Raw genomic sequence first — 27,829 nt, 5'->3', positions numbered from 1 at the left:
TTCACATATTTTGATTTCTAATTCCATCAATTCAGAGTTAAGCAGGGCTTTTTTTCCAGACTTAGCACATGCATACATATTTGAATACAGGCACAGAAACTTGTCATTTTTATTGGGTAACAAAGGGTGTCCAAATGATATTGAAAAATAAATCCTAATTATCACTCCTGTAAAAAATTTAGCACACTCTTCACAAATGATTTATGTAAAAGAGAAGAAAATACACATAATTTTATATCTTAAATTTTTTTATTCCCTACCATAGACATTAATTTTATCTTTCATTTTCTTCGTTTTCTACAATTTCCAACTTGCACCTGTATTTAATACTGCTTTAATCTGAAGACATTAACTGATTGCTTTCCTAAATCTAAGGATTATATAGTTTTAGTATAAATATATATCACATATTTTCGTAAAATTTTGACAAAACCGAATAAGCATGCCTTGTTCTAAGTCCATGCTCTTTCCACTGTTTATAAAATCTGATTTAATGATCAAAAATTCTTGGTTTCATTCTTCAGTTACAACAGTCTTCCTTCTGAACTGCCACTCACTTTTTACATAATAACAAGCAATAGAAAAACCAAAGAAATTATCTTAATCTTAGTTCTTCCTTTTGACACTATAAAATAATGTGAATTTTTTTTTTTTTAAATCAAACAAATACATCCAAAACTCAATACATTCAAATGAGCTGCGTTTCCTTTAAGGTAGTCACCTTGGCAGGCCACAGTTCATTCTCTTAACTATGCTACCACAGCTCAAAATACCTTTAAAACTCTTTTGGGATCGCCTTCAAAGCCAGTTGCATACTTTCTAGGATTACCTCAAAGACTGACTAAATTTTTAGAAACCATCAAAAGTCATTTGGTGCCAAATAATGGCAATTATACAATTAAGGTTGATAATACGTAAAAAAACAAAAACAAAAACAATGTGGATTCAAAAAGTTAATGGTGTGTGTGACTTAAATTAGCTCTGAATGCAATTCTAAAAGAGCAAATCCCAAGATTTTGAGCAATGATAAATTGCATGATCGCTATGCAGGGTAACATTCATTTAGCTGTCTATGTTCTGGCATATTTGTTTAAAGTGAACATTCTGAGAGTTAGAATTAATTCTCTTAAAAAGTAATATCATTCTTAAAATTTCTTTTTAATTCCTTTTAAGCATCACTGTCAAAGTAAGTACTATGCAAGTGTTTTGTTAGAAACTAGTTCTACTTACTTTATCAATAAAGACTTACTTTAAAAACTTGAAAGCAAATAAACTTATCTGCTCCCAGTCTTTTTAAAATCGTTAACTGAAGATAAACTTTGAAATTTCTAAGATACTAAAAATCAAAACAAAAACCCAAGTGTAATAAAAACACATCAAGAACCAAACTACAATTTCTGAGCTGCACTGTTTATTTTGCTGCTTGAAACCTAAGTGACAGTATGCCACTATAATTATGGGGTTTCATCTAAACCTTTACTACACTGCAGGTACAGAAATATACGGACACATTTTTGGAGAACTGACATTTTGCAAAATGCAGCAAACATTTTAATTTATACATGAGAAAAGGAAGTGTTCAAAAGGGTATGCATTTCAAGTTATTGCAGGTTATTTGTGAGAGAATTTCTGCAGGTAAAACATGTTTAAATTTAACCAACAGTAGCGTGTCAGTGTATTTAAAATCATGACAAAAATCTTCTCTCTGGTCATGTTGCCCATGACAAATTACTACGATGTTGTATGTTTAGGGCAAGATGTCAATACAGCATAAATCCCATGGCATTTTGGTTTTCTTCTGGAGATTAAAGCTGTTTTTCTTGGGATAAATGCAGTAGCAAAACACAAACCAGTTGATCAAAAAAAGCACTTCTGCCATAACTCCAATAATTTTCAGGACACATCAACCGACAGTAGTTTTGCCATTCCCAGTTCTTTTAAGAATTACATCTCTGCACTGTTGCCTTAAGTACGTCTGTAAAAGCTTGTTCTCTGTTAAGCCAGTTTACTGACTACGGCCTGGTTGAGAGAATTTAGCTGGTTGGTCCATTTATCTAGTGCAGTATATCGGGCACCACCCCTCTTCTGATGATCCAGTTCAAGGAGTTGGTTGACTTGATCGATTCGGCCATGAATAGTGCTGGAAATAAATAAAAGAAGACATGTCTACAAACTATTTTTACTAAACATATCTTCTAGATTAATACTTCATAAAATATTCACAATATTAATAAATACAAAAGAAAAAACTGCTGCCTACATAAAGTGACTGAGTTCAGGATTAATTATAACATTTGTTATTTCATTTGAATTCTAGACATAAACCAGATTTCAGCTACCTTTCATCAATTTTGCTGAAAGAACCAGCAGGCATAGACTTACCCAATTGATCAAGAGCAAATGTAATTTGCGAAGTTTTAAATAACACACTGCTTTTAAGAAAGATAATTTCAAAACTATTGTATACTATACCTTATACATAAAAAAACACTACTCATTAAATAATTCTCTAGCTGCATATGGGTCATATATTGAATTAGAAATCCTTCTGAAAAACCATTTAGAACTTTTTCAGAGATCATGTGCTTAATATCCTCATTCATCAAAAACAATCACACAAACATACATATATATCTTTTAATAGAAAATCATAGCCAGAGGGTGTTTATGAAAAATCAAGAATTCACCTTCTACCTTTGCCTTCAATATTCAAACTTTATGGTCCTAAATATATTGTGATAAAATAGCCAAGTACTTACTTATCCAATATGCACTGCACCAGCAAGCTCTCCACATCAGCTACATCTATGTTTAACTCCTAAGACAAAAGACTCATTATAATTCTACTAATTAACTTATGATTTTATATAAACAATTATTCTGATTTTAAATTCATTTATACCACTTACAGGAAAATTAGTGAAGGGAAAATTTAAAAGAAATTTCATTATCACTTCAAAATATTTCTGAGAACACAGGCCTGATAAAATTTAACTTTGTAACTTTTAAAGTATAGTCCTACCACAATTATATCATGGTTGGGGCTAACCCTTCATCAATTAAATATTTTAGCCAGTATTCTTTCTTCTATAATTTTCTCTGAGGTTGAAAGAATCTTTAAAAAGAAATTTAATGATCTTTAATTCTCTTTTCTGTTAACTCAATTTATACCAGGAAAACAGAAAAGTTCACATGAAAAGTGAGGGCCTTAAGTTATGCTATACTTAAGAAATGTAAGACCACAAAATGTTACCAAGTAAGAATTGCTCTTTTAAATGAAAAGTATACTGCATCTATAATTACAAATTATAAATATTATAATCCATGAATATAAGTACCTTAGAAATAAAAGGAATATGTATTCTTGTGTAAGGCTTAATTAATTTTATAAGCACTTGTGTTCTGATGTTTCGCAAAAGCTCTGAAAGACAAAAAATAAAATACATTTGCATTCAACAGTTTCTATATCTTTAGGAACCATTATGTACTTCTAAATCATATTAATTAACTGTATTATTTGTCTTCCTAAAATACTTCTGTCTGGCAAGAACATAAGGTATTTGGATCTAAAAATATTTGGGTCCAATAGATGCACAGCATGATTAGAGGCTGTGTCTCCCGTAATTGCTCATACTGTGATTCTGCTCATACTGTGACACTACCTAAAATATCTCCTTGCATTCTCAATAAATCATCATTTCCTCTACAGTTAATATCTTTCAAGAAGCTCTGATTTACACCAGATAGATTGTGGAGTTCATGCATAAAGCTTCTACATTTTTCTATATATATTCACAAAGTGCAGAATCATTCTAGGTTCATATAAGAGCTTTAAAAATTCCTGTTGAAAGAGAAAAAAGGTGGGGAACAAAAAGAACATTACTTCTAAAGTATTCTTTGGATTTTCTTGATGCATATGGAATTTAAGTATTTAAATGAGTTGTTCCAAACAGTCATTTGGAAACTCTCCAATAACTCTGTAACAGGTGGGAACACTGTTAGAAGAGGCCCCAGAACAAAGGGATGATTGTCTTTGTGAATCCAATAGAGCTGTTAAAAATCTCACACATTTACTGTTACAATATTAGTTTACCTTTCAAAGTAAATGCAACTCAGCATTATCTATAGCAGGCCGTTTTCCAAAGCTTTTGTTACTTGTCAAAAATAAATCCTAAAAATTTAACTTAGAATCTAAGCATTGGTAATAAACATGCAACAATAACTAAATTAGAATAAAAAGGTAAAAAGGACAGCCACCTTAAATGAAACAGACATCATGTAAGAATTTGATTATGTTAACAACATGGTATTGGGTAATGATATCTTTAAAACATCTTTATAATTTTAGGGAGTATCTTATTCCATGACAACACTTAGAAACATTTCTATAGTTTTCCATAAAGTAAAGGAAAACAGCTTAATTCTATTCAGTTCCATTAAGAAGCACTGTTTGACAGTGACAAAGAAAGTAACAGAATTCAGTTAGCACAAAGAATATACCTTCAATGTGTTCTCTTATGAAAGGATCATCCATGATGTTGCTGTGATTTGTTTTCAGAATCTTTTCAAATTCAGTGATGTCATTATTCTGATAGGCACTAACAGAAAAAGAAAAGTATATTTTTGGTCAAACATGAAGTCATGTAAAATTGGATAATCCAAAGAACCTGTTTCTCAATTTTTATATGCAAAAATCTAAATTATATTATAGTTTCTATTATGGAAATTGGAGTTATACACACATCCTTCTGCAAATAAAATGAATTTCCTTTTTCATGCTTTTGGTTTTATTAAGAAAAGATTAAGTATATCTTTTGGGGTTATATATTTACACATAGCTAATTTAAATCTTAGTATTGTTAAGAATTGGCATCAGTTTAATAACTGTTTAATGCTTGATGCTTTCAAATTCAATTGTGCATTTAATCTCTAAGAAACCAAGTTTCATGCATACTACTGTACGGAGGAGTTTGGCCCTGTCTTTCAAATAAGACAGTATATACTTTCTGAAGGTTATTCAGAAATATAGCTTCCTAATTTTTTTCTTCTAGAGAGCTACCAGCAACTGCCAAAACTTTTCAAAGGGACCAATGATTCCTAATTTTCTCTAGGCTGAAAATTCCACTGAGGTACACAGCAGAAAATCATATCAGTAGTGGATCATTAGTGCCAAGTGGGCCACATGCACAAAGTGGAGAGTGATGGACCCTGCTGCAGAAGGCCAAAGGCTGATTTATATTCATGATTCTCTGAGGTGTCTAGTGTCTACGCCTCAAATAATTCTGTAAGGCACTATGGGGGTTGCTAAAGGTGCTGAGAAGGAAGAAGCCAACCTTCTGGATATGGCACCACTGTCTGCTTTATATGTAAGACATATCATCAGCCATTCTGCACGCCCTCTGCTGTGCTTCCATCTGTTGGGTCGCAATGTAACTTCATGTTAGGGGCAGGTGATTCAAGCGCTTCAACAGGAATTATTTTCCTCTAGTCTGCTGGCAACTGACTAGGAAGATAAAATTAGGAAGCATTACTTTCTTACCTACCCCAAATGTATTATTGTAATATACTACAGGAGGATATATTCAAGTAGTGAAAACACTTGCACGCATGTGTATTTTAACCAAGAGACATTCTTCCACTATTCATGTGGCTTAAAAAAAAATCTTATACAAACTGTGGGAAACATAAGCCACTTGATTTGGTCAAAATTTACCATTTTAAGTTTCCGAGATCCAATATAAAGGAGATAAAGTAAATATATAAATATAGCTATTACTTTTTAAAGGTCTGATAAATCAGTCCTTTAATCCACTTTAATCAACTAACCAATTTAATTTAGGTGAAATATTAATGTCTAGGGCAAATTTTCCCTCAATATTTAAGAGTTTTAAAAGTTTAAACTGTTGCTTTAGCAATTTAACTTTATAAACAATTTTTTAAAAGTACTATGAAGTTAATTAATTTCTAACCGAATCATCTTTTAGTTACGTGGCCAAATGTAGATGGAACAAACTGTCTGAAACAAAGATGGAGAACTCTCTTTTCATACCTAAAATCAACTTACTTCAGCAAATATGTATTAAATAGTTAAAGAAATACACAATAAAGACACTGATTTTTAAATGTTGCAATTTAGGGTTTTTATGCCCTAACCATTCCTAGTTCCCTTAAAACAAAATCATTATTTTTTTTACAGCTAAAATTAAGGTTTCCTTAAAAAAAAAAAAAGAAAACCTAACTTGTAAAAATCATAGCCAAGCAAAAACAAAGGAAATTGAAGACATTTTACATAGGAACTTAAACAATATCATGAAATAGCCATTTTCTCTAAGTATACAAAATTTATATGTAGGTAACTCATAATTTATAGTCTAATAGGACTTTTTTTTTTAAATGAAAAAGACAAGAGAATGTCTGGTCATCTAAATTATCTACATATATCCACAAAAAAACCTCTGTACTATGTTCCTACCTCTGTACTATATATCTACTTTTCTTGCCTTGGTATACTCATTTGTATAATCTAAAACAACGGACTTGAAGAAATGTAGTAAGTTTCTCATACTTTTCTACAAAGAAAGCCAATTAAAGCTTAGGCTCTATTTATTCCTGGCGCAGAGGAAAATTATTCTTGCTCACTGATTTTTTTTGCAAAAACAGGCCTTCTTTTCTATTTTCTAGGCTTTCCACTTGGTTTTATCTGCTATAATTTTGTTTAATATTAATTATGGCAGGATTTTTGGTTGTTAAACATTATTAGTCATATCTTTCTCCATAGAAGACATCAATAAATCTTTGGGCTTCTTACCAGCATGACCCCTCAGTTACTCATCTCATAAAATTATGAGGTAAAAATTTTTTAAATTATTTCTTTATCTTGTCAATTGAGAAAATAATGAGTAAAGAAATTGTCTTAATAAAAATTTTTGACTTATGTGAACCAATTCACAATTTCATTTTGGATTAAGGCAGGTAGAAATAGTAAACACTGAAATTTTAAAAAAAATCTATAATCAGTTTTCTACTAAAAAACAGTACACACAGAGAAGAAAAAGCAGCTGATACTTTATAAAATCTCGTGACTGAGAAAAGCAGCACTAATAAGTTTTTATCTTCAGAAGATAAAATGTTATTTTTTAGTATATTTAGTATATTTCAACCCAAAATACAAAAGAGTAATTGCTGAGAATTAACTGAATTCTGAAGTTCTCCCCTTTATTTACTGCTTTAAGGAAATTTACCTTAACTGAAATATAAAATCTTACCTTACTAAATTCGTCATTGCTAGAATTTCTGGATCATTTTTGTACGGTTTGGCCTAAATATAGTAAAAAAAAGAATTAACTATGTATATGTACAAAGTTTACTTCCATAAAAGACAGTTGATAGAAATTAATAATTAGAGCACATGCATACCTCCTGTGAGTCAAATGGATTTATTCCCGATTTCATCAGCATATTTGCTAAGACCAAATATTTTAAGCAAGTGGTTCGTCTTGGACTTCCTGATTCATCATAATTCTTAAAGGCTTCAAAAAAATCAGTGTGTGCCTTTTCAAATTCACCTTCTCTCAAGTGCATTTTACCACCACATTCTGTAAAGAATAAAACAGGAGAAGAGAACATTTTCAGTTCTGTAATAACACAATTGAGTTATAGAAATCAAATGGAAACTATTTCAATGTCTTCCGGTCTTTTAGTTCTGTAGCATGGATAGTACTAGCCCCAGGGTACACACTTTAACTCTAAAAAACAAGTTGTTCATTAAGCATCAGCCAAACAAGCATTTGTTAGTCTTTTTCTCAATTGAAGTAGAAAGTAATTTTATATACATCATTGTAATTCTAGAACTTCTGATGAATTTTCTACCAATATCTTCATTGACATAAATTTTACAAGACCAAAATTCATCCTATTTTCTAAGACTATGTCATTTCAATGACTTCACTACTTTGCCAACTATTTTCATTAAAACAGAAACAATCTTCAGAGTCAGTCAGTTATATGAAATGATACCTTGATATCTTCCCATGACACAACCCACCCTCTCCAAACCAAACTTGCCTCTGATGACTCCCATGATCAGTGGATGAGGGATGGCAGACTTGATGTGAAGTGACTGTTCATAGAGTGCTTTAAGTTTTTTGTTATTTTTCTGTGCTGTGTACATCTGAATTTCCAAAGCATATATTTCTAATAACTGTGTACCCTTTTTTAGGTCATCTTCTCCATCATCAGTCTAGGAAAACAAATAATGAGCTTTAGTCAAGATAGAATTCAGAGTCAACCTAGTAATTTTTATTTGAGTCAGTCCAAGAACCTTACATTTATAATACTGATTACGTGTGAAAATTGCAGTACAAATTGAGACTCGAGTCCTGAGAACACTACCCTTAAGAGTCAAAAAGAAACCCACACATTCTTTGTACTTTCTAGTCATTCAATAAGAAAAAAGTGGCCAGAGGTATACTTTCAGTGTATAAAATGTTATAATGCTTGTTTTTATTGAAGAGGTTAGTTATGGTCTTCCCAAATCTTTGTGAACTCTTTAGATCCACTGATTCAATCAAAAAACACTTCCTGAGTACTTTTTTTTATGCCAGGCACTGGGTCTACCTTAGAGAAATAAATAAGCCAATGTTCCTGGCCTCAAAAATTCACAATCTAGGAGAAAACTAATCTGTCAACAGATAAATTATCATATAAACAATAACAATTCTAGTTTAAGCATAAACCAGTGCCTTAAAAAATGGAAGAGAAAAAGACTCTCTTGGGGGATGTAAAAAGAATAACAAAGGGGGTGACATTTGAGTTTGACTCTGACAGATGACAAAGCAGGCCAAGGAAAAATAGTATATGGTCAACAGTCAGATAATCATAAATATCAAACATTGACTTATACAAAGCCAAAATTTATTATTTATTTGATCTTCCAACTTCAAACTTGTTTAGTTATTCACTAATGAATCATAAGAGTAAAAAATAGAAATATGCAAGACAATTTGTACATTCAGATTATCATGCATCTCTGCTGTAGTGTTATTTACAATCCAGATAGCATTTTCCTTATGTGCTAAAATAAACTAAGCAAAACTTCTCTAGAGAGCTTTTTCATGTTCCTCATTTATCACTGCAAGACCCTCCTCCATTCAGAAATAGCTTCTCTACCATTTCCATGTCACGTGGAACTGAACTCATTTATGCATTAGACTAGGCTTTCCTTAGAATGTGTAGATAAGAAACAAGTCATAAATGACTCATCTGCTTTGTAAACAAAAACTATTATAAAATATAAACATTTTTCTTGTTTTTAAAACTAAAAAAAAAAGGAAAAACAAATAAAAATATTTGTGGGTGATTAATTTAGAACATTTTCCTAACCAACTTTCCCCTCATTCATAGAAATATATATAATTAAAACAATAGTACATGGCTTTGGAAGAGCTTTAACAATTTAAAACAGTATTTCTACATAAAATTTAAACTAATATCAAATAACTTATTGATCAAGACAAAAAAGGAAATGTAAAACTATAGCCCACAGTCAAAAAGTTATAGAGGTACACAAAAAATTATAGATGTCCAGATCATGTGGCTATTCAAATTTAAATTAATTAATTAAATATAAAACTCAGTACACCTCTGTCACACTAGCCACATTTCACATGCTTGGTGACATGTACCTGTTGCTACCATATTGGAGAGAAGATACACAATGTTTCTAGCATCACATGAACTTCTACTGGACAGCGTTGTTTATAGGGGATTCATACATTATTAACTAGAATATAAAATATCTTCATTATATATGTCTACAATATCCTTTCCAATTTTCACAAGGTACATAACTAAATATGGAAGACTTATTCTTAGTAAGTATTAATGATTCGCCTGTTCGTCCGTTTATTGATACCTGTGCCTCATTCCATAAAGATAAGCACTGAAATTAGGATTAAAACAGGAAGAAATGCAATTCTCAGAAAAAATGAGCTTTTTCTTAATTTTCCAAATTTTATTTTTGAGATGATACATGAACAAAAATACCCCTAAACAATGTTTCGAATATAATTTTTTCTTTATGCTTTTTATTATGAAGAAATGTTAATAAAAAATTAAGGGAATGCTACCTGGCAGGACTGATGTAACTGGCGTAAAATTTTTTGAAGCTTTCCATATTCCTCTCGTTCTAAATATAATTTCCCAAGCTGTAAAAAAAGAAACTTATTAAAATCAAAAGATTTCAACGGGAGAAGGTGTGCATCTTTAGGACAGTTTACTAAGAATACCCACCCACTCTTTAAAAGAAAAAAATGTAAGTAATTATAATTGTTACCTTTGTGTTTGTCTTAAACCACAGTCTATCATTCTTAGCATCTTTCAAAGCTTCCAGTGTTGTTTCATAGAATTCCTGCAGTAAATCCATCTGACATAAAAAATCAGAATTCTATAATTGTAAACAGCAAATTTGTACCTGTTAATAAAGTTAATTTGAGCAAACTAAAAGTGCATCTTTGAACTTTCATACACTATGATACACTATCATCTGTATCTTACCAAATGTTTGTGACAATCCACAAAATTAACAAAACCTTAGCAAAATAAGACCAAATTTACAAAAGATAAGCATCAAGATTTGTTTTTATGTGAGCTTTTAAAAATTAAAACCAGAAAATATCTAATAGTACTCATTTTCCAATCTATTAACTCATTTTTTACTTAATGGAAATAAAAGACATGTATGTAGAACTAGTTGTATTGTTATTAATAGTGTCTATCTTATTTTCTCAACTCTTATTTGGTACATATTATGTGACAAACACTAAGCAAGCTGTTAAAGAAAAGAATTAGAATAAGCTTCTTCCTTCAAAATTCTCTTATAAATATAACTAATTAACTGAACCACACAGCTTTTAAGTTACTAGTAAACTGTTGGAAATGGATGGAGGGAAGAGTCTAGCAAAATGTTTGCTCTAACCACCAACAATTCACCAATCTGAATGTGACTTTTTCTTTAAATGATTTCTATGAAATCACTGATTGTTGTGCATTATAAGCTCCCCTGTCCACCCTTTTCACCACACTTCTGGGTCGCCTTTGTTTGAATACCTAATTTTCTAGATGTCTACTTAACTGGATCAAGAGGTAACAAGGCCATAAGAACAGGAAAGTTTGATACTGTCAAAAAAAGCCTTTCTATTTATTTGTAACTGTTGATGGCATACTGAATAAGTCAAGTGCCGCCAACCCAATATCTATTCTTACTTTCAAATGACAAAAAGCTTACATATAATACATGAAGCAACATGCAATTTTAAAGTTTTATCATTACTAATCTCTCCCCGACATATGACATAACATTTTATAACAGTGTACCATAAATGTTTTGATTCTTGTCTGTAAATCTCAGAAAACATTTTCCCACTTCAGAAAAGCCCCCTGATACATAACACCTCTAGAAATAGTGCCATTAAGTGCTAATGTTCTAACAAAACATATAAGTTTATCTTCCTCTATTCCATTACATATATTCTTGATAGAGTAAAAATAGTAAACTGAATAAAGAAATAAAAATTACATCTAAAAAGATGAATGAAAGAGGCTGATTTTGAGATGATTTTTTTATTATGAGTAAAAAAATTATCAAATTTTCTAAGAAATACTAAATGATATAGAAAATATTTCTTGTGATCAAATATCAGTGTAAGAAAGCTGAAACTTTCGACTATGTTGCTTAAAAGACTGTAAACAATCCAATTAAAAATTATCTTAGCAATAAAATAAAATCATCATCACTCCCAATGCCCATTGTAGTTTCTTCATAATCAGCCCTTCTTTTCATCATCCATCATTCATCTATTCTTTATAGAAGTGTTTACTGAATACCTGTTGAGTAATGCCAAGCATTAACTATGTGAGTACAGGTTCTCCTCTCAAGGATCTTTATCTAATCAAATCTACACAAATGACCTATGATTCACACTGTTAAGTATTTAAATAGCTTAGGATGACTAGCTGAAGTGGCAATGGAGTTTATTAGAAGGAACTGTGATAGAAACTAAATGGGAATCTAATATAAAACTGCAAAAGTTGTATGTATATTGCATTAGTAACTGAAGATATTCTTTAAAGAGATTAGAGTTATTACCTTCTAATCATATAAATCATACTCAAGAAAATAGTATACATTATATTAAATATAATAACTAGCATAAACGCTTAAATAGAACTTCTAGGCTTTAAAAAAAAAAAACAAAGCACAAAGCCTTTAATATAAATAATAAACGCAATGATAAGTACCAAGAGGTAAAAACAGAATCTAACCTGTTTAGAAGTGGAAATATAATCAAGAATAGAATTAATGGATTTTTCAGAATAATTTCTTGTGACTGCACTCCGAATATAGGTCAATAGCTGTTTATATCTGTTCATCATTTCTGGAAAATTTGTCTGTGATGGGAAAAAAGGCATTATTAGATACTTATTTATGCAACAAAATATGTACATATGATTAAGACTGTACAACATATTTATTTAAATCATAAAAACTACTAAAATATTCATAGACTAAAAAACATAAATTAATTCAACTTTTCAAATAGCTTGGGTCCCAGCTATGCACGTATCAGCTATATTCTCTCCCCAAGCTTTCTAATAATAGTTACATGTTTTTAGTCTCCCTAGTATTTATTGGCTGGCTCTGCATTAAGCTGTGAAGTGAAAGAATCTCAAGCCCAGGTACTCATCCTACTATCAAAAGTCCTCCCATCTAAGGCACTACTCAAAAACAGATGTAGCTAATATTGTTATTCCTTGCAGAATTATTTGTAATACTGTCGTTATTCCAAGAAATACAAAATATCTGAGGAAATAAAGGACTACTAGTGAAATATCCAGTACTTAAGTATTTTGGTGGAGGAAGGGTCTATCATCTCTCAAAGTACATCATGAAAATCAACTGAGTGTAATCGTATAAAACCTGCACTTAGTCCCCATCATCTCCAACTGCTGTTAGTCCCTCTTTTTACTGGGTTCTCTAATTTTAACCAGAGAAGAGAGAGCACTGGAAGATATAATGTCTTTTTTCTTCACTAATAGAATGTGTGTTTTTTAGAGTGAAGTATAAACCAATGATACTGTTCTTGTCCTCCTCTGGGATACAGCATGAGGAATGGAAAAAGAAAACATGGGAAGACTCTGAAACCTTCTTAGCAAGAAATGAATTAGAAAAAAAGAAAACAGTAGTAGGGGTAGGTGGGAAAAAATGGACTGAACAATGGAAAAGGCAATATATATCAAACTACTTTTGTTTTCAAGTTTGCCAGTACCATGTGATGGTAAATAATAGGTAACATTCTTTCAGTAAGCTGCTAAAACCCAAGTTACAGAACTTATCTTGTGGCAAAAGGAAAACCAGAAATATGACTATTTTAATTTTGAGACTGTATCTTGATACTGACATAGGATTTTAACAAAAAGATTGTTTTGAATTTGTTTCCTCATGCTATAATAACTTTAAAGCTCACTTTTCAAAAATTATGTTACTGTAATTAAAACTTAGAAAAGATTAAGAAAATTGGTTTTATCTACAGTGGTGAACATGCAGAGCAAATGATAATGAACCCTTACAACTTTTTACTGCCCAAAACCACTGCACGGCAACATGGGTCCTACTACAAACAAACTAGAAAATGAGCAGGGGGGAAGAAATGGAAGCTGAAATTACTCTTGTAAACCAGAACTTATGCACAGATGCTATAGAGCAAATAAAATGTGAAGAGGAAGGTAGGAAACATAACATACAATACAAATAATCCTTCTCCTTTCTTCCTATGTTGGCTCAAGGTAAAATGGTAAAATCAAGTCTTGTGGGTAGCACATGTTTAAATGGGCTCAAAAACTAAACCATTCAGTATGTTAAGACAGCAGATTTCTATAGGGTCTCTTGGTATTATCATAGAATCTTAAGAGCTGAACATTGAACATTGGGTCCCTAAGGCTACTATAATTGTTAAATCAAAATCTCTGTTCCTTGAGACATCTGATACTTCTTCCATAACCCTCTAAGTTATTAATTTAAATATAGTTAATATTTGTGTTTAACATTTTCACATAAAATACATGAAAAGAAACCACAGGGGCTTTGTGCAACACAGAGATACTTTGAAAATATCAGAGGAGTAGAACTTGAAAGGGTAAATGCAACATAGATATTTTTCCTTCTTTAACTATTTTTAAATGCAATATACAATATACTTAATAACATTCGGCATGTTTGAATAGTCCTGATATTTTTGGGGGAAGAAACGAGCTAAAACACTTTGTGGATAGTTTTTGCAGATGTCACGGAGGGCCCCTCCTATTGAAAGTGTGTGAGGATGCCAGAATGAGTACAAGAGCAGGATGCAAGATTAGTGGAAGTTAACTAGAAAAAGGCACTAGTCAATTCAGGGAGTTCAATTTCAGATAGAAGGGATGAAGAAGCTAATAGAGAGAGAGAGAGGAGATATATGGTAAACACAGAGACAGGGAAAAAGAAAATGGTAACGGATTATCAGCTATCCTTCCATTTGCCATAGAGACAAATGCTTCTCTCTGCTAATCTAAGTTCCACTTTATTCTTTTCTCACAAGTTCCTCTACCCTTAGTGATCTTAAGATTAATGTCTGTACCTAGTCCTCTCATTTACTAACTGTTTCTTTTTCTCTCCACTTTTCCCTTGCACTATTAAAGAGTGGCAATTCTAGGAGTACAATGTCATGACAATTCCAGCTTATCTATGAGTTCATTTGAAAAAAAATTTCAGTATTTACTGAATGCCAGCCACTATTATTGGTGCTAGGAATACAACAGTGAATAAAATGAAGTCCTGCTTTCATGGAACTCATAACCTATGAAGATGAGTGGGGCAGGGGTGGCAGAAAGGCAACAAATAAGTAAACAGATCAAGTGATAATACATGTAAAAAAGGGAAAACAGCAGGGTAAGATGAAAGTAAGTAATGATGAGAAAGATGTTATTTTATATAGCGGTGGTCAGGGAAATGCCATCCTGATAGATGTTGACATCTTAACAGAGACCTGATCAAAATAAGGAAAAGAGTCATATGGTGACCTGAGAGGAGCATTTAAGGCAGAGAAAACAGTAATTATAAGCACATATGTAGGAGTGTGCTTGGGATGACATGAGGAATATTAAAGAGGCCAGTAAGGGAGAGAATAGAAAACAAGATCAGAAAGGTAGCAAAGGGTGAGCTGACATAAGGCATTATAGGCCATACTAAGGATTTGGATTTTATTGAGGTGACCATCAGAAGATTTGGAGTAAAGGAATGACATAATCTGACTTATATTTTAAAAGGATCATTCAGCTGGTTATAGAGAACAGACTAAAGTAGGGCCAGAATAGAAATAAGGAGACCAATTAGGAAGCTAGTGAAATAATCCAGGTAAGAGATGATGTTGGCTTGAACCAGAGTAGAAAAGGCAGAAATGCTGAGGAGCAGTCAGATACTGGATATATTCTCAAGAGATACCTGGATTTACTAATGAATTATTGTGGGATGAGAGACAAAGAGTCAAGAATAATGCTAAGGTTTTGGCTCTAATCAGTGAAGAGTAACTCTTTGTAATAAAAAAGTAAAAATTTAAAACTCCAAAATAAACTCAAATAGTCTGTGGAAAAGTCACTCTATTAATAATGCAACCAAATACTGTCCATGTTTCTAAAGGATCAGTTTTCTTTAAAAAAAACTCTGTTTGAACAACAAAACAAAAACTTTGTAGGCTATGCAGAATTTCTCTTACTCGGTATTTCTGTAATCGCAAATAAAAAGTAGGCTAAATATGGAAACATATCAAGAGTTATTTTAGGGCAGCAGATATATATAATGATATTTCATTGCCATGAAGTTTTTACCTACAGAATTTATTTCATTATTAGTTTAATTCCTCTCAAAACAAATCTTACCAACTTGAAGTTAATCTTAATCATTTGTTTCAGTGCTTTAAATCCCCATTCTCCTTTTTCACCTTCAAGTTCCAATACCTAAAAGAAGAAGAGATTTTTAGTTTAATTTAATACTGTTATTTTCTAGTAACACTCAATGTCTGTTTTGTATTTTACATTATATGCATAAAAAATATTTCCCTATGAATTCCACCATTTCTCAATGCCATTTTTAAAAAGCGTAAAAAAAAGAAAACAAGTCTTAAAACACTTAAGGCTACATAAGCTTATTTTGAAGTTCCTTCATCAAAACATTAAGAACTACTTTTGATTATTATACAGTCCTAGAAATACTTTTTTTCCCTCTGAATAATCTGTTGGTAAGAATAACTCAAAAGTATATAAGTAGTCAAGAAATCACACTATTTAATAGTGAAACCACACCTGTGTGATCTGTTCCCAAAAGCACAAGATTGCAGGGATAATACCTATTGACCATCATGTTGGTTCTCCTTCTGCCAGAGCCATACTAGCTCTTCAGGACAATGGCCCTGTCTTATAGATAGCTTGACTGGAAAAAAAAAACAATAGGATAGCCCTTTAGAAATATTTGCTTGTGCTACATAATGCAAACTTATTTTACAGGATTATCACTAAGTCTCTAACACATATTTCTGAGATAAAATCACTTTGAACTTATTCGATCTAAGACATTACAAAAAAAAAACAAACAAAAAAACTTGAAGAACAGAATCAACCAGAAAAAAATAAATAAATAAACCTTTTGGAAACTGCTTAATGCTGCTTTTGGGTCATCTTCTTTTAGTGCTTTAGAATTATAGTACTGATTTTCCAAATCCACATTTGGCTCGGAGTTACTATCTTCAGAGTATTCCTGTGTGTTGGAGAGAAAGATTATTAAAATGAAAAAAAAAAAAGGGAAAAGAAACCCACACATTGCATTGTAAATAGTGAATACCGTAAGAGGGAAAAAAATCATACATTTATACAAAACAACGTTGAATATATAGATAAAATGCCCCAGATATTTAACCATTATTTAAAAAACAAAAGGAAAAGGCAAAATCAAGTGGATAATATAGAATTATTTTTTTCATATTAAAACTACAGTTTCCATAGAACCAAAACAAAAACAAAAAGCAAAGAAACAATATTCATTAATAACTCTCGATTCTGTAAATGACCTTTTGTTGGTCATGGAATCTGAGAAAAATCTATATAAATGCTAATTACATAAATGCTAATTATTCATCTTTAGTTCCACAATCTTATTCTCTCTACTCCTTAATTCTAAATTCCATTATTCTAACACATTCCAAATACTTAGAATGATAATCTATTATATATGGCAAAGTAGGGTATGCTAAATATAAGATAATAAGAATATGTGCCTTTTGTGCATTCCATATTACTCAATAGCTGTTCAGTTATATTATTGTACTTTAACTAGCTTTATAACGAATCAAAAATTTTTTAAAATAATATAATTTTATGTGACTTCATGACATAAATTCAGTTCCTAGTACTGAAATAATAACACAGAAAGGAAAATTGGAGTAACTATTTTGTGGAGTGGTGTAAAAAGGAGTTTGAAACAGTTCCCAGGTATTCAATTTAATGATGAGAATTATAAAATACACATGAATTAGTATAATGAAAATTATTTTAGAAAGATACAAGATTGCCTTCAGCTACAGGTCATTACAAAGGGCAAGTTTATGTTAGATTAAGGATAGTACCTGAAAGTAAACACAAAAAGACAAGAACAGTATTTTAGAGTTATTTCAATTAGTTTAATACATTTTTAGAGATATTTATGGAATTTATTGAATACATTTTTAAAGAGATATTTATGGAAAATTATGTAATGTTTCATAAAGGCACAAAAACGAAAAGAGGCATACTGAGGGTAGTGTAGGAAAGCTCAAAAATACTTAAACACAAGATGAATTTTTCCAGTGACCCATAAAAGGAGGGGGACGTTTAATGTTAGCATAAAACCATTTTCTCTGACCACAGTGGCTTTGTAATGTGCGCCCTCTACAGGATAATTATTTTCTAGTGTAAGGACATGAAGCATTGGTATTTGGTTATCACAGATTTCAGTTTGGGAATTCAGTTATGTTTAACATATGAAAATCCTTTGGAACACTTCTCTTAGGGATAAGATCAAATTCTGGGCAGTGATTAAATTTCATAATCACTCATTCGCTTCTTAATCCTGTAACCTAGGTTTGACTACAATGAAACTGATCAAACTGAAAAACAATTAATAAAGAATGAAAAGTCAACTGTACATCAAATTACGCTGAGCTATGTTATAAAGGAAAAAATGAGTTTGCCTGCTAGACAAAATGGAAGAGTAGATAGAGAACAGGAGATACAAAACAGCACAACAGGAGGTAACTGAAGAACTAAAAGCAGTCATATTGTTGGAACATAAAAAGTTCTTATTGATTCCACCCTTCAACATAAATCTCAAATCTATCCATTTTCTCCCCCTCTCTCTGCCACTACCCTAGCCTACCAAGCCACTTTCATCTTTCCACAGACTATAATAATAGCTTTCCTATTCTCCCCTTCAACCTTTAAGTTCCAATCTTCTCATGGTAAGCAGCCAGAATAACCTTCATAAAATGTAAAATCTCAAAAATGGCTTCCCATTGCTTTAAAAATCAAGTTAAAAATTATCAAAATTTGACTCTCTACTATGTATCCAACTGTATCTCCTATCAAACTCCTCCTTATTCATTTTGCTGCAGCCACTCTGGCCTCTCCCACCTTTATATGCCATTCCCTTCTCTTTTCATCTCTTTTCATCTGGTTAACTACTGCATATCATTATAGCTTAAGTGTCAACTCCTCAGGGAAAACTTATAGTAAAGAATGACTGCTATTAATACCTACTCTACACCTTCAGAAATCATTTCTGCTCGAGTTAATTGTTCAATAATATACAAGAATGGCTAGCTCAACCAGAAAATGACTTTTCTGCAATCCAAATTTTCAAAGTGCTCTCTAAATCTGGAAGTTAAGACTTTTTTTTATTTATATCTATTCCAAAGTCTAAGAATCTGGACTCTTATTCAAAGCCCATTTATTTTTGGTGTCTTTTCCCATAACGGATTAGAAAAAAACTAGGCCAGGATATGAAAAGAGGGAAGTAGAAGCTGGAAGGTACACATGATGGTAGTGTAACTGGAGGACAAATGAGTCCTGGGCTCATGCTGCCTGTGACACTCAGCCAATAGACTGACACAGAAGTTGGGCTATTTACAATAAGCGTTTATTGTCAGAGCACCAGTGATATAAGAAGGCAGTAGGTTAACACCTTCAAAAACTGCCCTGCCTTCTCAGTCTGGCTAGGGTATTTACGGAAAAATCTGGCCATTATTCTAGGAGCTACGTGGAAGTTCTGGGGGGTCTGTTATGCTTCACGGAGCCATTCCTCTGACAATGTGGTCCTCGAGTGGCATTAGCAACCCAGGAACAAAGATGGGAGTAGTCTGGAAAGAATGCTAGACCAAAAGGATTGTAGTCAGTAAACATAAAGGTATTAATCATAAGTTTTAGGGCAACTTTCTATGACAGGAGACAATCTAAGATATGGGTCAAGCCGCTGGTGACGATCTATTGTTAAGCTAGAGAGCAAGGAAAAGTGAAGCCAGGGATGCTGTGAGACCTCTACTACAGGGGTCTCAAATGGGTCTTTCTTCAGTAGTAGGATGTGGAGCTGCCAACAAAGGGAAAACTGAAAATAATATTTTAGGAATTAAAAAGGTTAACTTCAATTACCCGGAAATTACCAAACTAATTATACCACCGTTGAAGGCTGGAACCATTACATTTCCTATCATGTCTAGCACAGTGCCTTGTCATTCAATCACTGACTGCCTCTTATATAGTACCAAGACTGGCTACCTGCAACTTCGGGGACCTGGCTGGCTCCAGATTAATATTTCCAAACTTTAGATGTTAGAACTCCCCAAAATCACAATGACTGAGATAAGACTTAATCTAGCCTTCAGCATTTTGTGAATATTTTCTTTTGGTTTTTCGTATTATATGGATTAAGAGGTGGAATGTATAACACTTTTGGCATAATTGCGATCCAACTCAAATGTCATTGCTTAAATTCATAAATATATGAGATTGGCACAACTGATATGCTACTGATTAGCTTCTTATAATTAGGCAGTACCTTGGTTGTGGTCTGCAACACCAGGTTCATATGGTTTGAACCAGCCTCCATGATATCATTAACCTGTCTGCAGCTCAGTGATTCACATCATCAATATAAGCTGTGTACTACAGCAAACCATTCTTCATTTATTACACTGCAATGATTTTTAAACAATATTTTAAAGTCTTTAGAATAATTGTTTAGATATCTATTATTTATCTTTAACGATAATGATCTTAAGTGTATACCAGCAATTAAGTGCTGCTCAAACAAATGCAAATTAAGTCTTTCCCTTCTAGTTACTCATGGACAGAGACAGATATGCAAAATAAAACAGCAATATAACAATAAAAGCAATAACAGACACACCAGGTACAGTGGCAGCTCAAATAGGAGTAATCAACTACACTTGAGTGAGTTAGAGGAAGGAAAAGTTACCCAAACTAGCTCTAAAAGCATGAATAAGTTGCCAGGGATAGGGAAGGGCATCTGAAACATAGCAATTAATGTGTGCAAAGGCATGGAAGCTTGAAATGGCATTGCATATTTGGAATAATCATGAATAGTTTGATTTGGCTGAAGCACAGGCTGTGTGTAATGAGTCAATGAAAGGTAAACTGGGAACAAGACTATAGAAGAAATTTAGATCAAATGGAGAGCCGTTAAAAGATTTTACAGGGAAATAATGAGATTTGTGTTTTAGGAAGAGAACTCTGGGAGCAATGAAGTAGCCCACTGGATACTCTTAACCACAGTCTGCTCAATAGATGATGACGGCCTATTTCCAAGCAGTAGACTATGGAGCAAGAAAGGGCACAGAATTAATTCAGAAGATATCGAGTGATGTTAAGAATGTAAAATAAAAAGAACCCACAACATGGGAACACAATAAAGAAAAATACAACTATCTCTAATGACTACAGTGCCATTAGTCAGAATAGGGAATATAAAAAAGTATTAAATGGAATTCCTTTATGTCAGATGAATAGGAACCATAATTTATAAAAGTTTAAATGAAATGTTTTTTTAAAAGAGAATCTGAAATTTTAGACAATGTTAAAAATGCCTTAACAAAAAATTTCACAATATATGAAAAAGACACAAGTACTTAAAGATGTATATATATAAAAAATTGAAGTTCACAATAGTTCCAACTTAGTTATATAACAACTGATGTCCTGATATCTTCCCAAAGCAATCTGTGATCCATCCACACCACCCAAATCTATTTTTCTTTTCCCAAACATGTCATGCAATTTAAAACTTCTGCTTTGGCATAAACTATTCTCTCTGCTAGGCATTCTAAACCACCATTCTTTTTAACAAACTTTCCACTTTTCCCCTATGATGCTCCTTTGCCCTAACACTCTTGGAAAATGTATTTCTCAAGGCTTATCTTGTAATTATTTCTCCAACTCTTCTAAGCAAAATAAATTTTCTCTTTAGTCAAGCTGACATGCATGTCTCTAACACAGAGCCTTGTGTGTAGTATGTTGTTCCTATTTCCCCTCACCTGCCCTGCAATGAATTTCTCAAAAGCAGGAACTTTCTCTTATTCATCTTGGTATCCCCAGAGCCTGGCATATTATAAAATGCCCAGTATTAGCTTAATTGAAATGAAAAGTGGGTGAATGTTCCAAAATAACACAACACATAATAGTCAGGGGACAATTTTGACTCTATGTCAGAATGTAGTCCCGGCTGAACAGGGTCAGTTACACAATTCTTCTACTTACTCCTGTGTCTGTTGCCAACGGAAGTCTTAAGAAATGTGCTCTAGGAAAACTCACTATTAACAATGTTTCCCAAGCCTTGACCATGGCTAGACAACTGTACCAGATGTTGGCACGCAAAGAGATAAAGGGCAATGTCCTATTATTCTTAAGGACTCGATATAATCCAAGTCCTAGGTAGCCATTTGTGATTTAGCCATTCATAAAGTTATCAAAACTTTAAAAATTTCACTCAAGTTAATGGGTCCTAATTCGTCATCTTTGGTGCAAATTACAATATTCTTATATTTGTTCTAAACTTTCAGTCATCAAATTAAATTTTCTAATGAGACATCATAAAAGTCATTAGATTTGGGCTCTAATTTTGACTCCCCCACTAATTTTTGTGTACATTAGGTTAAGTCACTCTATATTCGATCCTTTAATTTCTCTTGTCAAATGTGTGGGTGGAACCCTACGAAAAGTTTTTAATTCCCGCTGATGTTTACGTATTTGAGATAGAATAATTATAAATTCACTCTGCTGTGTATTCATAATTTACAAATTTAAGTTAGGTGTGAAAAGCCTTAAATTTATTTTATTCTTTGCACATAAGAGTTGTCTCCCATTACTTTTTATTTAGGTTATCCTTCTTTGAACATCTCTAATTTCATTATATAGGGTACTCTTATGACATAATATAGCAGGTCTTTTTGAAAATGCACTTAATATTATATTCCAAACTAATACTTTTCTCTGAAATATAACTAAGAGGTAGTAAAATTATTCCAATTATACTGACATGTATTATTAAGTTAACAGTTCTGAAATTCTCAAGACAAACTTATTAGTCAGATATTTCCAACCAAAATCAGCATCATTTGTTTGATAGCCCACTTATTTATCAAACCTGACTTTGAATATAATTTTTTGACACCTACAAAAAGAACAAAACCTGGCTACAACTGAAATTAAAAAAAAAAAAAAAGCTGCATATTGTTTATAACAGCAAAAAAACTACAGGCCAAATTCTTATCAATAGAAAACTGGTTAAACAAAGTATGGCATATCTACATAATCAATACAGTTATAAAAAGAAGTAAGCTGTTTAGATACTTATATGAAATAATTTCTAAGGTGAATTAAAAAGGAAAGTGTAGAACACTATATATAATGCTACATCTTGTTTAAAAAAATGAGTAAGGGGACAAATGTATATTTGGTTGGTTACCTATGGGAAAAAACAGGAACTGGGCAAATGGGGAACAAAAATGGAAAGTTGATTTTTATACTTTTGAATCATGTGTATGTACTCCTTATTTTAAAAAGCTAGATGCTTCAGGTTTCGAAGACAATTCTATAAGAGGAAAACTCTAAAAAGTCCTGAGCAAAGACAAAATAACTTTTGGTCTCCCAAGATCAAAGTGAGATTTTTGTTTATCATTTGCACCCTGTAACCTGCCCCCTCTCTTCCCAGCAATAAAAGTAATATAAGTTTTACTGTGAAAGGTTTGCAAGAAATAAACAAATTTTAATTTTTCTGACACTTTTCAGACTTTCCAGACAATTTTTCTATATTTTTCCCACTTGACAAAATAAATTTTATTCCCACCCAATAAAACTGTAACACAAATTACATTTAAAGTGGATATGTATTCACTCTACGCACAGCATTAGTAACTAATCCTTCCCATCCCAGGTGAGGGTTTTCAATTACAGTGTCCCTCCCACAGAGGAAGGCAAGCAATTCATCTCCTTTCTCAGAGAGAGAGAGTGATTCACAGAAGGCCACACAGACCTAAGCTGTGCAGGTCAATAAAAGTCCTTCTAGGATTTCTCTGTTAGAGCATCTTCTTGTCTTTGGGGTTATAACCCTAGGAAGATGCCAAATTACATCTTGTGACATAATGTAAAGGCAATTAAGCCAACAAAGAGAGGAAAGAAGCCCAGAAAGAGAGACACAGAAAAAGATGCAGCATTATTATCTGAGCCCATGAATCCAGCTATACTTATACTTCTTGGTGATGTGAGCCAATATATGCTCTTTTTAGTTTAAACTAGTTTAACATGTATTCCTGTTCCTTATCCAAGAGTTCTGATCAATATAGTTTATCAAAAGTTTTTCATATTGTTGAAAATTCTTTAGAAGCCTGGTTTGAAACGCTGATATAACATTCCATTACATGAATATACATACCATAATTTATCTCTCATTACCTCATTAGTATTAATACTATTAGTATTCTCTTACTATTGATAATTTGGGGTTGTTTCCAATTATTTACAATTAAAAACGTTTCTTTTAAAAGCCTCAACCGCAAAATCAAATTTCATCTTCATGAAGACTACATACAGAATTCCAAATGTGTGTGCCAGCATAGAAAACACTGGCCCAGACTTATAAATTGTATACTGTTTGAAAATCTATTCTTAAAGATCCCCAACATTTTGTCTGTTAAGCAGTAAATTAATAGGGCAACAATCTCAGAGGAAAATAATCTATAACCTCCTAGTTCCTTATATGCACAATCAATGACAAATGAAACCTTTAAACACACAAATCCCTAAAGCTATTTCTGCCCTTGTCCTATATTAATCTATCACTTCTTTCTCAAATGATATTATAGATTCTGTTCACATGAATTAAAAATATTTTTTAAAAATGGAAGTTAGTGTTACTTTTTAATTTGCTAAACCATGTTCAAAGGTTCTTTATAACATGAGAAACTAAAGTTCAAGCCATCATTTGTGTGATCTTGTTAAAATGGTGATAGAGATACTATAAGACTTCCTACAGCTAAGACATCTCTTGCCTCTTAAAAAAAAAGTAGGTAAAAAAGAATTAGGGTATTAAAACTATTATATATTAAATCAAGAAAAACATTAGTGAACATTCATTAACTAATCACAATTATGAGCTTGACTAGGGGAATATAATGAGGCTCACAGATTGAAAATATATTTAACCAAGTGGAATTAATCTACCTTTCTGACAATTTTTTCCCCCTTACAATACATTTCAATGCAAATATACAATGCCCTACCTATCACAGGATCTATTAAAGAATAACTTTTGGTATGAAGTCAATCCATTTAAAATTCTTTCTAAAAAGATTAGAAATACTAAGCAACTTCATATTAAAATGACTGGATTGTGGAATTGCAATTAACTTATCAATGGCCTTATTAACTTAATGAATAACACTACAGTTATTTAATATTCTTAGATCAGCAAATAATCTATGACTGTAAAATTAGCACTGTATTAAAAGACATCTACCAGGACCATCTCCTACTTCTCCATTCACGGCCACATCAATTCCTATGCTTAGAAAATGCCTGCTTCTGCCTCTAACAAAAATCAAAAATCTTCAAAGAGCTCAAGAACATTAAATTTCTTTTATGTTTGTTTCTTCTTTTTTAATAGACTTTGGGCACAAGTCATTATTACTTTCTTGGATTAAAACAGTATAGTTTTAGAAACAGATTTTTACTTTTCCCAATGGTAGCCTAATTACCTATTTTCAGTAGACTGGGTAAGAACAATCTGTAATTTAGGGTATTAAAATTTATCAATAGACAACCTATAAAAGATATGCTGAATATATTTGTGGTCGGAAATCCTCATGGCTTTAGTTAACATTTTGACTAAAACGAAGTGATGGCAAATTTCCAACAAATACTTTTTAACGAAAAAGTGAAGTTTCCCTAGAACGGCAAGTCAATTCTGTAGACTCTTTAAACACCAAGAACAAACAAAGACCCAGGCAAATAACTATTAACCAAAAAACAAAACAAAACAAAACAAAAGACAACCCAAAACTTCTCTTTTGGCAACATGTAAGCATAAAATGGGAAACCAACCTCTTAATCTTTTTTCTTTTTAATATATAATCATTTATGGAAATTAACTAGGAAAGTAAAAATTAAATTACTAAATAAATTTTATGCCACCCAAAGAGTTTAACTATTAGTAAATGGAGCATAAAAGCTTTCACTTCTTGATATCTGATTGAAAATCCAGAATGGTATCTACGTAAGAAAGATATGGGGAGGACAACTATTTAACAAAATGCTGGGGGAAATTTTTTCATTTAGTTATGTAGTAGTGTAAAATCTTACTTTTTTTGGTTAATAAATTAAAAAAAAAGGAAAACTATATGTTGAGCTTTATATTGTATATAGTGTAGGCCCTAAAAGGCTGGAGAAACATAGTCAAGTTAAACGATGTATGTTTAATTAAAATTCTTGCAAAAAATTGAGTACTTCATGGGACAATAATTCTCATTGCCATTCATTCTTACATTACATTGTTAATGATGACCTTTAAGTTAACCATAGTGTTAAGTCATGTATGTATTTAGTAAACTATTGCTTAATAAAGAGATAAGCAGAAATATTGAAAAACAAGCTAAAAATACAAACATTTAAAAGGAACACTCCTATAGTTACAAAAGTACCTGTAATATAAAGCATGTAATAAATAAAAAAACATATCACAAGTAACACATTCTTAATGAACTGAAGGCACTGCCTACATCTGGTTTGGTTTGCACAAACTAAAATGGAAGGCAGAAATCGTAACTACTAGCAAAACCCTACATCTAACTGTAGGAATTATCAAAACCTCTACCATGACTTTCAGGTAATAATAAGCACTTCCTTCTCCCTTTTGAAGAAGTGCTTTCTTTTAAAACGGAAATATTAATTGGAAATGACTTTAAAAAGAAGTTTTACACTAATTACAAAAAGATTATTAATACCTTGAGAATCTCTGGCACTTAAAATATAAGAGCCAGACTTCCCTAAGCACTAACTTCAAAACTTTACGATACTACAGCATCACTATGACATACATGAACCATGCACAATAACGCCCTAAAACAAAAGGACAAAATTGACGTTAATTCTTGGTCCCGATAATTTTTCTTAGTTCCCACAAAGATAATATTTTTGTATAACAACCTGAAATGTTAGTGAATTCTTTAAAAACTTGTAAATCCGTTCATAAATGAAACCTTGAATATTTAAAAATCACCACTCAGCTACCTGAATTCGTATATTTCTACACTGTTGATATTTTTCACTTTGAATACTGGGAAATTTCTAAGTCAAGAAAAAAGCCACTGGGGTCAATCCACTTATTTCCCTCTCCCCCCACCAAAAACAAACAAACAAACAAACAAACAGCAAAACCTCCTCCCCAGCTTTTCTCTTTAAACAAAACAAATAGTTCAACTCCTTTTTTTGGAGCTATCTTTGCTTTGAATTCTCCACCGCACCTTCATCTTAAACCTAAACGAACCCCAGACAAGACTAACCTATGTTTCCAGGAGACTCACAAGCGGTGTTTCACTGTCAGGTCTAGGGGCATCAGGAAGGCCCCCAGTTTTCAGACCATTCTCCCAGCAATTAGCAGAAGCTTACTTCAAGAGTGAATAAGAGGGGCCGGGAATGCTGGGCCCGAAAGGGCAGAGCCAGGGCCTAGACCACTGCACGGTCCCAGACGCGGCTCGCGCGGTGGGGAGGTAGGCGGCACCGAGAAGCGGACGCCAGAGGCCAGGGATGTCCATGTAAACCAGGAGGCGCTCAGACTTGGAGCGCAATGCTAGGGACCCCCTTCGCTGCCTCCTTTACCCTCCCATCCCCCATGCTGGAGAAGCGGGGCCCGAGCCGGTGCGGGAAGGGGGAGGAGGTAAACCCGTCCTGTCACTGCACCGGGAGCGGCTGGAAGGAGCACATGTTCTACGGGGAGAAGTCGCAGCCGCCCCTGCCCCGGCCCCTAAAGCCAGACACAACCTCTAGCCCCAGAGGTCCGTCCCTTGCGCCTCACCAGGTCGTAGTCCTCCTCATCATCGCACATGAAATCATCCTCCATGTCAGACATCTTGGCCGGGCGGGGGGAGGGGGAGGAGAAATTGGAGACAACCTCCTCCCACAATCCTTCGCGGCTTAGAGACGTCACTCC

General features: G+C 32.7%; 1 protein-coding gene across 2 annotated transcripts; it reads right to left on the bottom strand.

Moving 5' to 3' along the window:
• COPS2 (COP9 signalosome subunit 2) lies at positions 1-27,829 on the bottom strand. 2 transcript variants are annotated; one of them, XM_006920381.3, is made up of 13 exons: positions 27,695-27,829; positions 16,727-16,840; positions 15,967-16,044; positions 12,322-12,447; positions 10,334-10,444; positions 10,128-10,205; positions 8,065-8,239; positions 7,417-7,595; positions 7,266-7,318; positions 4,501-4,598; positions 3,339-3,421; positions 2,760-2,818; positions 1-2,140 (listed from the first exon to the last, which is right to left on the bottom strand). In XM_006920381.3, exons 1-13 carry the CDS (start codon positions 27,746-27,748, stop codon positions 1,996-1,998), a joined length of 1,353 nt encoding a protein of 450 aa, XP_006920443.1. In that variant the 5' UTR covers positions 27,749-27,829; the 3' UTR covers positions 1-1,995. The 2 variants fall into 2 exon arrangements, with proteins under 2 accessions (XP_006920443.1, XP_006920444.1); XM_006920382.3 differs by having other exon boundaries at positions 4-2,140; positions 10,334-10,423.

Source organism: Pteropus alecto, unplaced genomic scaffold (genome assembly GCF_000325575.1).
Source record: "Pteropus alecto unplaced genomic scaffold, ASM32557v1 scaffold86, whole genome shotgun sequence".
In the NCBI taxonomy this organism is placed as follows: domain Eukaryota; kingdom Metazoa; phylum Chordata; class Mammalia; order Chiroptera; family Pteropodidae; genus Pteropus; species Pteropus alecto.
Note: the sequence above shows the minus strand (reverse complement) of the source record. Positions and strands in the feature narration are given on the sequence as shown.